Source organism: Paramormyrops kingsleyae, chromosome 12 (assembly GCF_048594095.1).
Source record: "Paramormyrops kingsleyae isolate MSU_618 chromosome 12, PKINGS_0.4, whole genome shotgun sequence".
NCBI lineage: Eukaryota > Metazoa > Chordata > Actinopteri > Osteoglossiformes > Mormyridae > Paramormyrops > Paramormyrops kingsleyae.
The window spans coordinates 21,681,126-21,693,845 of NC_132808.1; the positions used below are offsets into that span (position 1 = coordinate 21,681,126).

The 12,720-nt window shown below is 48.5% G+C and overlaps 1 protein-coding gene across 3 annotated transcripts in view; it reads left to right on the forward strand.

Moving 5' to 3' along the window:
• The first annotated feature begins 455 nt into the window (after positions 1-455).
• The window catches only part of focad (focadhesin), a 48,949-nt gene continuing 36,684 nt past the window's right edge, over positions 456-12,720 (forward strand). The window contains exons 1-7 of one of the 3 annotated variants that reach the window (XM_072697710.1): positions 456-1,106; positions 4,854-5,004; positions 5,358-5,445; positions 5,575-5,649; positions 6,189-6,343; positions 9,383-9,481; positions 12,167-12,268. In XM_072697710.1, the coding sequence (XP_072553811.1) occupies positions 4,976-5,004; positions 5,358-5,445; positions 5,575-5,649; positions 6,189-6,343; positions 9,383-9,481; positions 12,167-12,268 (548 nt within the window). In that variant the 5' untranslated portion in view covers positions 456-1,106; positions 4,854-4,975. Of the gene's footprint in view, positions 1,107-2,419; positions 2,543-4,853; positions 5,005-5,357; positions 5,446-5,574; positions 5,650-6,188; positions 6,344-9,382; positions 9,482-12,166; positions 12,269-12,720 lie in introns of those variants that run through there. The other 2 variants (XM_072697711.1, XM_072697712.1) reach the window with 2 other exon arrangements.

The window sequence follows — 12,720 nt, forward strand, 5'->3', positions numbered from 1 at the left end:
AATATGGGTTTGGTCCCATGATTGTTAGTTACGTCTTTACAATTTAAAATAAACGTTGATAAATTATCATGTTTAATGCAAATCATTCTCTCTACATTGAGCTTAATCGACAGATAATCACTATGTTTTGAGATTTCCACTTTTTGCCACAATAAGATTTGGTGATAATTTATTTGAGCAATAATTATATAGGGTTGATTTTATTTTATTTTTTTCTCCTTGAACATTCATATATGAGGAGAGCAACTCACACCAAGAAAATCAGGATGTAGATGGATGAATGATTGTATGAGTTTAAATTAGGAAAATATAATTTTTTTTTAGATTCTAGTATTTTCAATACTACTAGATGGTAATTTTATGGCGTGTAGCCAAAGTTTAAATTGTAGCAGCATACGGGTCTTTCGTTACGCCCTTACGTTCTGGTGTTTGTTCAAAGTATTATAGCGAATCGTTGTAGCCTGAATGGCACTGACACGGTGTTCTGAATTTTTATATTTTACTTAGATAACCCAACATGGATTAACAAACGTCATCGTGCATTATCGGGGGTGCATTGTCAACAACGGAAATGCTAAACATTCAACTTCCCCTCTCATCAAAAGTAGGACAGCTGATGAGAACATATCACTCCGCATGCCATGGCCTGCATCTATCAGGAAACTGTGAGACATTTTAGTGCTTTAATTAACACAATAAGCATTAAGGGAAAAACAGAGCTATAAGCGGTTTATTAACTAAAACAATAATATATAACCGTAGGGAACTGAATTTATTAGTCATTTCAGTATTTGTTTAAAAATGGCAACTATTCAAAATAAAACGTAAAAATATATTAACAAACTGTTTTAAATACATAATTTATATTATATAAATTGTATTCCACAAACGTCCCAGATCTGATATATATGTAAATTGTTTGATTATAAAACATCAAACTGTATTAAATTAGTTTAGAAATCAAGCAGTATTGCTCTAGCGATCAAAAGAAAGCAAACACGTAATTCTCGCTGCTTTTGGGAAGTTTGAGCCTATCGAGTTTCCGTACGGCAGTACACGCTGTGCGACGTTGGCTTGGAGGTGCTGTCTCTGATAGTCTTTTACGAGTAAGTAAAGCTACATTTTGATCCTTTCGCAGGCTGTTTTGTTGGGGTTTACAAAATATAACTTGTTTCACGTTTCACTATTGCCTGTGAGAAGAGCAATTTGCGCATTTTTGGCATCTCCCATAGGTGAAAAGATGAATTAGCTAAGGCTAACTAACTTTCTGTAGAACTAACTCCAGCCAGCTAAAGTTCTTTCCTTTCAGATTTGATTAAAGTTAGTCGCATTTTGTTTGTAGTTACAGTGGAGTCCTATATTGCATAGGTAGTACCTTTTAATTGCTTGTATAAAACCTGTTTAATGGCAGCTGCTTGCTGTCTCTCTGAATCCAAGTATCAGACATAGTTTAGTTTTCATAATGCAAATATGATTATACGTGCTTATAACTACCGTTATAGTACCGTTAGCCCTGACAGCGAAAGAGTATGAAATGCTGTTTACAATCACCGGATATGTTCACCGATACTGTTATCCGCATATGTTTAACGCAGCTATGCTCATTGTAATGGCACGGATAATCGCATCAATGATGCATTGTTAGTCAGACAAAACAGACCAGAGCTCAGCTGCACACCTTCATAGAATCCTCCGGAATATTTTAATTTACCTGTTGTGCTGACAAAGCGTGGTACAAGCACAGCAACAGCATGTTAATATGCACAATATTAATGTGCATTACACAACCTCTGGGAACCCGTACCATTCATTGTCTCATGTAATTAACGCACTGTAAGCCCGACTGTCCAAACAGAAGTGGTGACATTCTCTTCCAAATCAGTTCCCTTGCAAATGTAAAGTTTGAATGGGAAAAAGTACAACACTTAGGATTCTGTGTGGTTGAGCAGCACTGAAGCAACATTTATCGCTGTTGATTTTAACATTCTTGCCTCCCAAAGTTTACAAGTCTCCCTGGATATATTGTCACAGTACAATAAGCATTTTTTTTTTAGAACACAATTATTCAACTTTTTTAATTTATGAGAATTTCAGTGCTGTTGGAATGTTTCCTAAATGATAAGAGAATGTCAGCCCTCCAGCGGACCCCCCCTGGCTGCGTGAGGCGGCCTTACCTTGTCCGAGGCCCCGCAGGCACTTCTGTGGTCACACCGTGGGGCAGGCGAGCTGTCACAGGAGGCTGCAAGGGCTGCAGTGCCGGTGGGCCGAACGGCAGCCTGTGTCTTACCGGCTCTGATCGCGTGTGCTTCTCTCTGTGTCTGGGTGGGGGTGGGGGTGGGGGGGTTGGGGTGTGACAGGCAGTGGGCGTGCGCTGTCTATCACACTCCCCGTTTAGAGTGACCCAGCACATGTTAATCTGCCTTGGCGCCGTGCCGGCCCTGCCCGCATGACAGCTGCTATGCCCGACTTCCCCACATTGTCATACCTAAAAGCGGAACCCGAGAGGCAGAACGTCGGAACCCGCCACCCCGGGCCTCCCCAGGTGACTTATCAATAATTAATTTAGCATAAATTTATTTGGGCCTCCTCAGCACATGTAGGTTTTCTGTTTGGCTATTTAGGGCTTAGTTTCCAGTATGAAAGAAGGGTTTTCTGGAGCAGGTGATGATACCCCCCCCACCCCCAACATCCAGTGCATTATTGATTGACTTGCATTTGTTTTCATTAAATCTGATCCTTTTGTGTGTGTGTGTGTGCGTGCATGCCACAGGTTTCCTTGACAACCATGCATATTTTTTACAAGCAGCTGTTTTAAAAGCCCTGTTAACATACTACATGAGTAAACAGGCTGTTTGTTTTTTTTTTTTTTTTTGATTTCCTGAAAATTGAGCGAAGAGTAAAACAGACAGGCTTTACAGTATTTTTTTTTTCTCCGCTTACTGTTGCCTTTTTAGGCGTGGAGAGGAATCGGCCCTAAAGATAACTTGATGATTGACAGGAGTGTCCACCGCCACCAGCGAATGGCAGAGCGCGGTTCTCGGGGTGGGGGGCGTGGCGCTTCGCCTGGACCGCGGTGATAAGGAATGAAAGGCTGGTAGCATGTTAGCTTCTATCTCTGGCCAACGACAGGGACATGTAGAGGAGTGGGTGGTCATTTCCTTTCACGATAACAGCCTATATCAGTACATTATGGCTTTATAGTATTGAATTTTTTATTCTATCTCTCGTGAAGTACTCCTTCCTCAAGCTTTGGCTTTGGCACCGGGCTCTGTTTGGTAAATTTGGATTTTTTTTTTTCTCTTTTATCCACATATTATTTTGATAAGAATTTGATTATAGACAACTAGTTTAAAAAGAGAAAACTGTTTTTTTTTTTTTTAGGAATTGTCAGCTTTGTTACATACAAATGTATACGTACATTTCTATATTAATCGCTTTTATCCAGAGTGATGTCCAGTTGAGAAGGCAGAGTCAGTTCCTGGAGGTTAAGGCCCTTACTCAGGGGTGACTCTGCTGACTCTGGGACTTGAACCAGCAACATTCCAGTCACACTGTCCCAACCTGTTGAGTCACACACGACATGATCTGGATCTAATCTCTTGTAGTCCTGTTGGGGTTTTCCTCTGCCACCAAGAACCCAGCCGTACAATGAACTGACGGGTCTCCGTTGTAAATTATCTGAGCCGTATCCGCGCTGACATGACTCTGCTTGTTTTTATGGCCAAAAGCGTGACCAAACTCAGCTGGATGCGTCACTGCCGTCTGATTGGCCGAAATGCAGGGAGACACTGGTGTTCTGCCACAATATGCATGGATTATCTGAAGGAAAAAAGTCATATTCTTTATATTATTCATTATTAGTAGTATCACACATTTCAGTGTACTGATGCATTCCTGACAGTGCGGAACTTGAAAATTTACATCCACTTGCTTAAAAAAGTACTATAGAACGGCTGAGCAGAATGGATTTATAGTGCAAATTCATGCAAGCAAATGGTAATTCTGTTAGCGTTTGATGCTAACATAAGATGCCGATTCTCACAGACGTGCTTGTGGAAATTAGCAGATAATAAATTATGATGTGCACCGTGTGAACAGTAAATAAGCGTCTCTTGGGTTTCACGTCACTGTCGCTCTCCAAACCCAGCAAACCCTTTACCAAGCCGACCCCTCTGCAGTGGAAAACCAAAGCGAGCTGGAACTGCACTGTAACTAGTCTCTGTTCGCGGGACGGCTCGGGCTCAGTTCCTGTATGCCAGTGGAAAAGCACCAATAGAAACTTTAAATAAGTACTGAGACATGAGGTTTCTAAACTCTGCGATCAGTCAAGTATTATCTTATCTTTTACCTGCAGGCCACCAGTTACCTTACTGGGTGTCGCTGGGTGGAACCAGGCAGGGCTGGTCAGCACTCAGCAGCCCTACATGCTGCTTCTCCTATCACTAACCTAGTGTTTCTCAGCCCGGTCCTTGGGGATCCTCAGACGGTCCACGTTTTTGCTCCCTCCCGACTCCCTAAATGTAGACTGTCAGATAGGGAGCAAAAACGTGGACCGATTGGGGGTCCCCAAGGACCGGGTCGGGAAGCACTGCCCGTACCACTGCAGATTGACAGTTTCGGCGATCAGTGTGTATAATTCTCCGAGCCCGTCTGTCCCGCCTGACCTAAAAGCCGTACTGTCCACTGGGGAAGGTGAGGTTTTCCCCTAGTTGCGAGCCGGCGGCTTTGGTGACACCACGGTGGCACTGTGTGGGCTTGCTGACATGTGCTTTCGGAGGTCACATGTGGCAGAGTGGAGTGCTACTTTGTTACACTGTTAACCATGACAGAGTGCCCTGCCGTGTCCCCTGCAGCCATCAATGCAGACTCTGTGTCACTGTGACCCTAATGGGAGAAGAGGATGCTGGGAAATAGAATGATATGAACGCTTTGTGTCCCAGGATGCTTTTCGGTAAAGCTAGAGTATGCAGACCTGATGGAACCTTGGTACTTCTATTCCAGAAGGTGTGTTTCCATTTTAGTTTTTTATTCATCTATCTTGCACTTTTATCCAAAGCAACTTACAGTACACAGAAGGGTTATCATTTTTCCGTGCACCCTGGTATCCATGCACACACGCAGACACAGACACTTCCATGCACACACGCAGACACATCTGTGCGTGCACGCACACACACGCACACACACGGTGGTAGTGACAATCCAGAGCAGGTGATTGCAGTTGCTATGCTGGCCGTGTGGCGGACAGGCGTCTCTTCAGGCCACAGCCGATTACAGCAGCGACAATGGTGCTCGGAAAGTGCCGGAACCCGCCGAGGCGCAGCGCTCACCCCCTGCCTTTAACGTCCCGTCCGCAGCCCGAAATCCTGCCTGCGATGCCACGCTGAGATGGCTGACGGCTGGAAGAACGGATTCGAGTTCCCCAGCCCCCTCGTGCAGGCCCAGGTAATATGCTGGCTCCATGTCTCTCTCTCTGTCTGTCTTTCATTTCATTTTGAATTGAGCCCCATTCCCTCCGCCCCCCCATCCCTGACAAAAGCGGGAAGAATCCCACATTCCTGTTTGCGTCAACAGGCGGTGAGGAGCCTGCTGGCCGGGGTGCTCAAAGAGAAAGGCCACAATGAGAAGTTCGTCCCGTCGTCCAATCAGGTGGGTGTTATGCGTACTGGGCCATCTGCTGACTCGCAGAGATAAGTTCAGGTTGCTCGGAGTTCGGAAATGAACCCGCCGTACAAACGGCGTGAGAAAAAGAGTGAACCATGTGTGCGACTGAAGGCAGAGCTGTTAATTAGCGGGGCACGTCGTGGAGATGATGTCAGCCTGTCCACCAGCAAAGAGCACAGCAGCGCCTGTCTCGCCCACGGTGTGGAACTCGATAGGCTCCCCCCCGAATGCACGCACAGGTCGCCCCGGGGCCACCACCCCGCTCGGCCTTCTCCCCGGGGCCACCACCCCGCTCGGCCTTCCCCCCGGGGCCACCACCCCGCTCGGCCTTCCCCCCGGGGCCACGGCTGCATTACGTTTATCTGACACTTATATCCAAAGCAAGGCACAGTAGAGGGAAGTGTTACAATTTATGTGTGCTTCTTGGGATTCAAACCCACACCCATGCTCTCCTTGTTGAGCTATGGGACAGCATTAGCCCCCTCTGGCTAGCTGGCTGACCCCCGCGCTCCCTGTTCTTTCAGAGCCCGCTGTGGGAGTCCCTGTGGGAGCACTGCTCAGGCGAGGCTGGGGTCGTCCGCTCGGCCTGCTGCGACGCCCTGGTGCTGCTGGTGGAGCAGGGCCACGCCGACCCGCAGCTGGTGCTTGCCGGCGTGCTCAACCTCGTACCCTCTGCCAGGTACTCGCACCCTCCCAGCTCTGCCTGGCCTCCTGCTTTCTGTAGGTCGGCCTTTAAATCCTCCCCTTGTGTCCGTCGTGAGAGTTTCGCCTCCCCACAACCCAGCTGACAATCTCATCACTTGTTTTTTTCACCCCTGCCGCTGAATATGAACAGGTCCCGTTTAACTTATTCAGCAGATGCTTCTATCCGAAGCAGCATAGATTTTTGAGAGAGCGGGGCTGCACAGTCCCTGGAGCAGTTGTGGGGGGGGGGGGGGGATAAGGGCCTTACTTGGGGGCCAAAGGTGAAATGATTCTGCCCAACCTGGGATGTGAACCGACGACCTTCTGGATTACAGTCACTGTCCTGGGTCAGAAGCAGATGAACCGGAGGACTCGTTCATTCGTGGCCCGTGCCATCGGTGTGGTTCTGGGAGAGGCCGTCACCCACGTCCTAACTGGGTGTCTACGCCCCCCCCCCCCAGCATTATTCTCCATGTGTTATAATAAATTTTATTGTGTTGCCCCCGCTGACTTCTCCCGCACCGTTATCTGGCAGCTTAGCTTGCTCTTGGTGATATATAGGCCGGCCTCAACTGTATTGTCCCAGGTAACCATGGAGAAGCCCCCCCCCCCGCCTCCCAGCATATAACAGGTAATCCCCACTCCTGAGAGTTCTTGGAACATCTGACAGGTCTGCCTACATTTCTCAGTGGTATGTACTGGTTCAGGATAAGGTCCCATTTAAGCCTCCTTTTAGCCACCAGGCTTCCAGGATTCATCCAGGAGTCTCCGTGGGATGTCATTCTACCACCCTACCCCCCCCCCCCTCTGCTCCCTGCACCCCACCAAAATCCATGCGATCCTTAACATCAGCAACATTGCATGTTTCGGGCCTTTAAGGATCTTCATGTTGCTGCAGGGACTCGACCCTATGACCACTCCCTGGTCCATGTGTCCTCGTGCATCCTGTATATATTCCTCTATCCCCCCCTACTGTACTACTACTGTAACCTACATGCCCACAACAAGCTGCTTTCTGCCTGTAAGCACCACGGTTTAAATCTAATCTCGATCACTCGCAAATCACTTCTTTTTCTTCTTTACCTTTTTGGCTGTGAATAGATGTACGGTTGTTATTTATGGTGCGGATTGATCTGAATCGTTCTTTGGGTCACGGCAGGGGGCGGCTGTGCGATTCTGTGTGGCTGGGGGCTAAACGTCCCCTCCCCAAACCTGCACTCCACTCTCCAGACTCCGAGAGTCAAGTCTCCCATTCTGCTCCCAGTTAGTCGGCGCAGGGCGTTTATCCCACGGTTTGTGAGATTGTCGGCGCAGCTTCTCGACTCATGCTAATACCTTAGGCGGTTGTTTTCCTGTAAAGGCACGGGTGCAGTGAGAATCATCGGTGTGTGTGCGTGTGTGTGTGTGTGTGTGTGCGTGTACACGTACACCAGCGCGTCCCACGGGGGTGTAAATATGAACATGAAAGCAGCTCCCAAATGTACCGCGGGGATTTACGTGATGCCTGTGGCCCTGTAAAGCGACGTGTTCAGTGGTTAAATATAATCGTAGGTTCAGAGACTGGGTGGGGGGGGGGGTGTGGGGAGTGTGAGGAACCCCCCCACCCCACCGTGTGGATGAAAGTGTTGGAGATTAAAGTAGGCTCATTCCCGCACTGACACACACAATTGATTTATAAAGCGTTACACCTTGTCAGGGGTCGGGAGGGGGGCGCCTCTCACACCCTGCCTGATCCGTTCTTCACGTTCGAGTTTTGTTCGTACCGAAGGTCAGAGGGCACTGCTGGTTCCGGAAACATCTATGCCCATGTGTTCTGGGCCCGTCTAATGAAACAAGGTGTGTACGAGTGGCCACGCTTGGTTTCCTAATTTAGGCGCTTTGCTGCAGTTTTCATGCCGCTGTGGTATACGCCGCTCCTAGGGCTAATTTGCGTTCCCGCTCTGGGAGCGTGTTCAGTGGCTCGGAAAAGTGGCGCTTTATCTTCCGGAATCGGGAGCTCTTAATCGGTAATGGAAATAGACTGTGTTTAACATTCCGGCTGCATCCTCTGTTATGTGGATTCTCTATCGCCCTCAAAATATATTATTATCTCTAGAGATGTTGTTTAATTTATAGCCTGGTGCGTAATTAGGAGAAACTTCTGTGTGAACCCAGAGTCGTCCCAGAATTCCATCCCATGCCGGCGTTTGTGGGTGGCCTTTCGTGGGTCGCAGGAGAGGATGACAACAGCTCCTAAATGCTGTTCATGGCATGGGCCCGGGGGAGATTCTGGGATTTTATTTATTTTTTTAAAAGGTGCAGTGCACAAGAGGGGTGATAATTCATACAGAGGGGCCTGCCTTATTAGCCAATGAAATGTTTTGAATTGTTGAGTGACGGGAGGAGGCACTCCGGGAGCCAATCATCTTTCAGTTCCTCTCTGGCCCCGCCTCTGTATATGCAAAACTACAACATGTCTGTCCATCTTAATTCATACTCCTGTTGCTTCAAGTGACAGCAGGATTAACCAAACCGTGAATCCTGTCTCCTGAATGGAACAGCGCCTTGGCTGGGGCTCAGACATTCTTCCGGGAAGAGTGATGCTTACCCAGGAGAGTGACTCTGCGGTGACCTTGTCAGCTTCGCTGTATCACTGTGTTGTCACAATCTGGTCCATCTACACTAGAGACTGTCAGGCCTCCCAAGGGATTTGTGGTGCGGAGCAGGTCAACCTTTGGTCTGAAGGGAAATGCTGAAGTCGTTCTGCATAAATATGAGAACAAAGGAAAAGGAAAAAGCTTTGGTGCCCTAAAACTACGAGTAGGCTGATGGATGGATGGATGCTTTATTTATCCGAAAGGAAATTGTGGGACACAGCAGGATTGAGAACCACTGATCTTCAGGAACTGATCAATGTGACAATCTGAGCGTGTGTGCAATAACTTGACGTGGTGGGACGTCCTGAATCGTTAATTCCCAGTCCCGGCTGGAAATGTTATTTAGGTAGACTTGGTGGAGATTGGGCCTTCATTGAGATGATCTCGTATCTGCACAGGAACGTACAGGGGCTGATCAAGGTGCTGAGTAAGCTGATGCAGATCCAGGTGGAGCAGGACTCGGGAGGAGATGCCTTCACCTGTCCGTACTCCATCAGGTGGGTTGCCGCCCCCCCCCCCCCCACAAGTACATTTCCGTTTACTCAGCAGACACTTTAGTCCAGTGCGACATAAAAGTCATTGATCACAAGCATACAGCCATCAAGGAACCAGTTTAAGGCACATTTCCACCGTACCAGGTACCGTACATTTGGCACTTTCCCTTTTCCATAGACTTCCGGTCGAGCACCAGTACCCAAGGTTCCAATACCGAAAGTGCCAAGCTGGGGTACTACTTTGGTTCTTCAGTACTTTGGGGTGGGACTTGAAACTCTTCCTTTGTTGATTGGTTATGCAAATAGCCAGCCGCTGAAACACAATACAGCAGAAATCGAAGCTTAACAGAGTAAAAGACAAAAAAGTAATGGATGCGTGGACAAATGAAGAGATCCAGGCTTTAATTGCGATCTGGTCAGAAGAACAGATACAAGATCAGAATGGCGTGATAAGGAATAAAAAAAAGTATTTTGTGTACTAGGACAGAGTGGTATTGGAAAAATTTCAAATGAGGGTCATTGTCTGCTTAATTCGTTTCTTATGTGCAGTAGATGCATGTTTAAATGATAAAGGGTGCTGTTCAGTGTCTGCTTTCATCTTTTTAAAAAATTGCACCACTTTTATGGGTATTTGTTATGGAAGGGAGTTTCCTGGAGGTATGTTCTGCATCACATATTAAAAACGCTTAGAAATGCTTCACATTAAGGCAATTTACCATGACCGTGAAATCAAACTCGCCCAGATTGGGGTATTCATTGATCTGAGAGGTCAAAAGGCCCTTCGATTGGCCGATGAGCTCTCCTCCCGATTGGCTGCCTCAGGATCACAGGAGACTGGCAATGGTGATAAACGTTACATTTGACTGATATGCAGATATCGGTCTCCGCAGATGAGCGATAAAGACCTCGGCCTGATTTAATTTTGTGGCGCAGAAAACTCGATTCCAGCGAGAAGTATACCCCTCCCAACTGAGAAGGGGGTCATGGCCATGTCATGGGGCCAGGATGTGGTGTGTGTGTGTGTGGGGGGGGGCACCTGTCCCGGTTTTGTTCTTTATCTATTCCCTGACCCTCCCAAAATGAAGCAGCAGTTCTTTTTGGAGACTTCGCTAAATCGAATCACCGGCTCTCTGGTGGAAACCAGTTCCCAGAGGTGCAGAAGTTAAACTCAGGGTAAGCCCCCCCCCCCCCCCCACAAGGTCAGGTGTTGCTGGTGAGGAATTGGGGGTGGGTGCAGGTACAGTCATGATTATCCAGTAGGAATACTCCTTACCTAAACTCCTATTGGACAACCATGACTTCTAGCTTAAGTTAACCCAACTAACAGAGAAATCCTGGGTGAAATTTGTTTGTTTGTTCCGATGTCAGCCTTCCAGGACAGATATGCATTTAATTAAAAAAAAAAACATCTTGCTAAGTTTCAAGTTACTGCAATCAGGTATAAGACATCTGGAGGGGTTGCATTCCTCTCCCGGGCTGGTGACAATAGGGGCTCCACCTGGTGGGTGTCTGTGACATACTGGTGTCCTAGCAGTTAAAAAAAATAGTTAAGGTTCTTTGTTTTTGGCAGATTTTTCCTTAAGGTTTATGATGTAAAGTGGTCCTTTTTTTTTACAGCAGTTGTGGTTTTGGTGGGAAACAGCTTTGTGTGTTTGCCTTGGAGGGGTGACATAGGTTGGGGTAGGGGGTGGGGGGTGGGGTCACTTTCAGCCCATGGAGCTGTATACTGTCAATGTCATACAAATGTTTGATAACTGCATCTGTCCCCTGGGAAACACTTATGTGCCACAGATGTGGTTCAGCCTGCCTCTAAGTCTGAGGCTGATTGCAGACGACCATAGATATGCCCCCCTACTCCCCCCCCCAACCCAAGGTGCACCCACCTTTGCTTCCTGAACTTGCCATTGAACCCCAGAGCAGGGTCAGGCTGTTAGACTCTGGGCTGGCTTTGTCTGGAGAGCGGTTAGGTGTTTGGCTTGGGTGGGGTGGTGTGATGGATGGTGACCAGGCTTCTGCTTGTGGTGGGAAATTTGAGGAGAGAGATGGCCAGAGAGATTTGAGGGGGTGGGGGGCGGGGTGTGGGGAGGTGGCATTGTGTGTGAAACTGACAGCGGGGTCGCTCCGAAAGAATCAGAGGACTTTACTTCCCTTTTCAGGAACATCCGTAGTCTGTGATTTATTTTCTATTATTATTATTTTTTTTAACCCCCCCCCCCAGAAATCTGATGGCATATGGATGCCGGGGGGCCCAGAGGGGTCCGTGCTGGCCAAATGGGGGTCCTTTCTGTCCCCACACTCCATGGTTACCTTTCGCTTTGGCTCCTTGCATGGCCTGAAGATGAGGGGCCTCCAACCTTGATACCTTGAGATTTTAGGCCTTATGAAAGCTTATTGTAAAAAAAAAAAAATTTTTTAGGCTCCCTGTCACTTCGGGGGCCCTTGGAATCATCCTAAGTCCCCCCCCCCCCCTTTTGTAAACACCCCCACCCCGGAAGCCCCCTCCACACGCCAGACGGAGGGTAAACAGCAGTGTCCACAGGTGACCCGTCACGCCACCCTCAGGTGGGGTGTGACCGGCTGGCCTTTCTCCTGACCCCCGCTTCCACCGTCGCCCCCCTCCCTCCTGACCGGTTTTCCCAGCTCTCCTGCCCAGGCCGCAGATGTGAGCGTGTGACCGTCTCATTACAGGAACCCCCCGCATCCCTTCATCACCGTGCTGGAGAACCGTCCTGACTGCTGGCCCTGTCTGCTACAGGAACTCGACGACTTTGTCCGGCGGGCTGCACTCAGGTAGGCCGGGCCCCGCGGGCCCCATGGGCTCCGTACCGGTGGTCGGTGGGGCCCCTTTGAAGCCAACGCCCTCCCTTCACGGCTCCCGGTCACCGCGTGGCACGGCGCTATGGTTGATGGGTCTGATCGACCACATCGTCCATGTGGCCGACCGCTTGATGGGAGGTCTGATCTATCCCATAGTGCTTTGCTCCCCTCACACTTATTCCCCACCAGACTTCCTTCGGTCGCTGTGCCATTTCATGCGGATTAAAATGGCGGTTAACAGCCTCGTACCTCGTAGAGAATTTGGCGTCACAACGGTTAAGGAACCCGACTTGCAACAGGGGAGTGGGGGGCTGTGGGGGGGGGGGGTCCTGCACACAGAGGTGGCTCTGGTTATTGTTCCTGTGGGTAAGGCACTAAGCCTGAATATCCAGCTGTTAAAATGGGCTAAGAGTGAATTTTTTAAA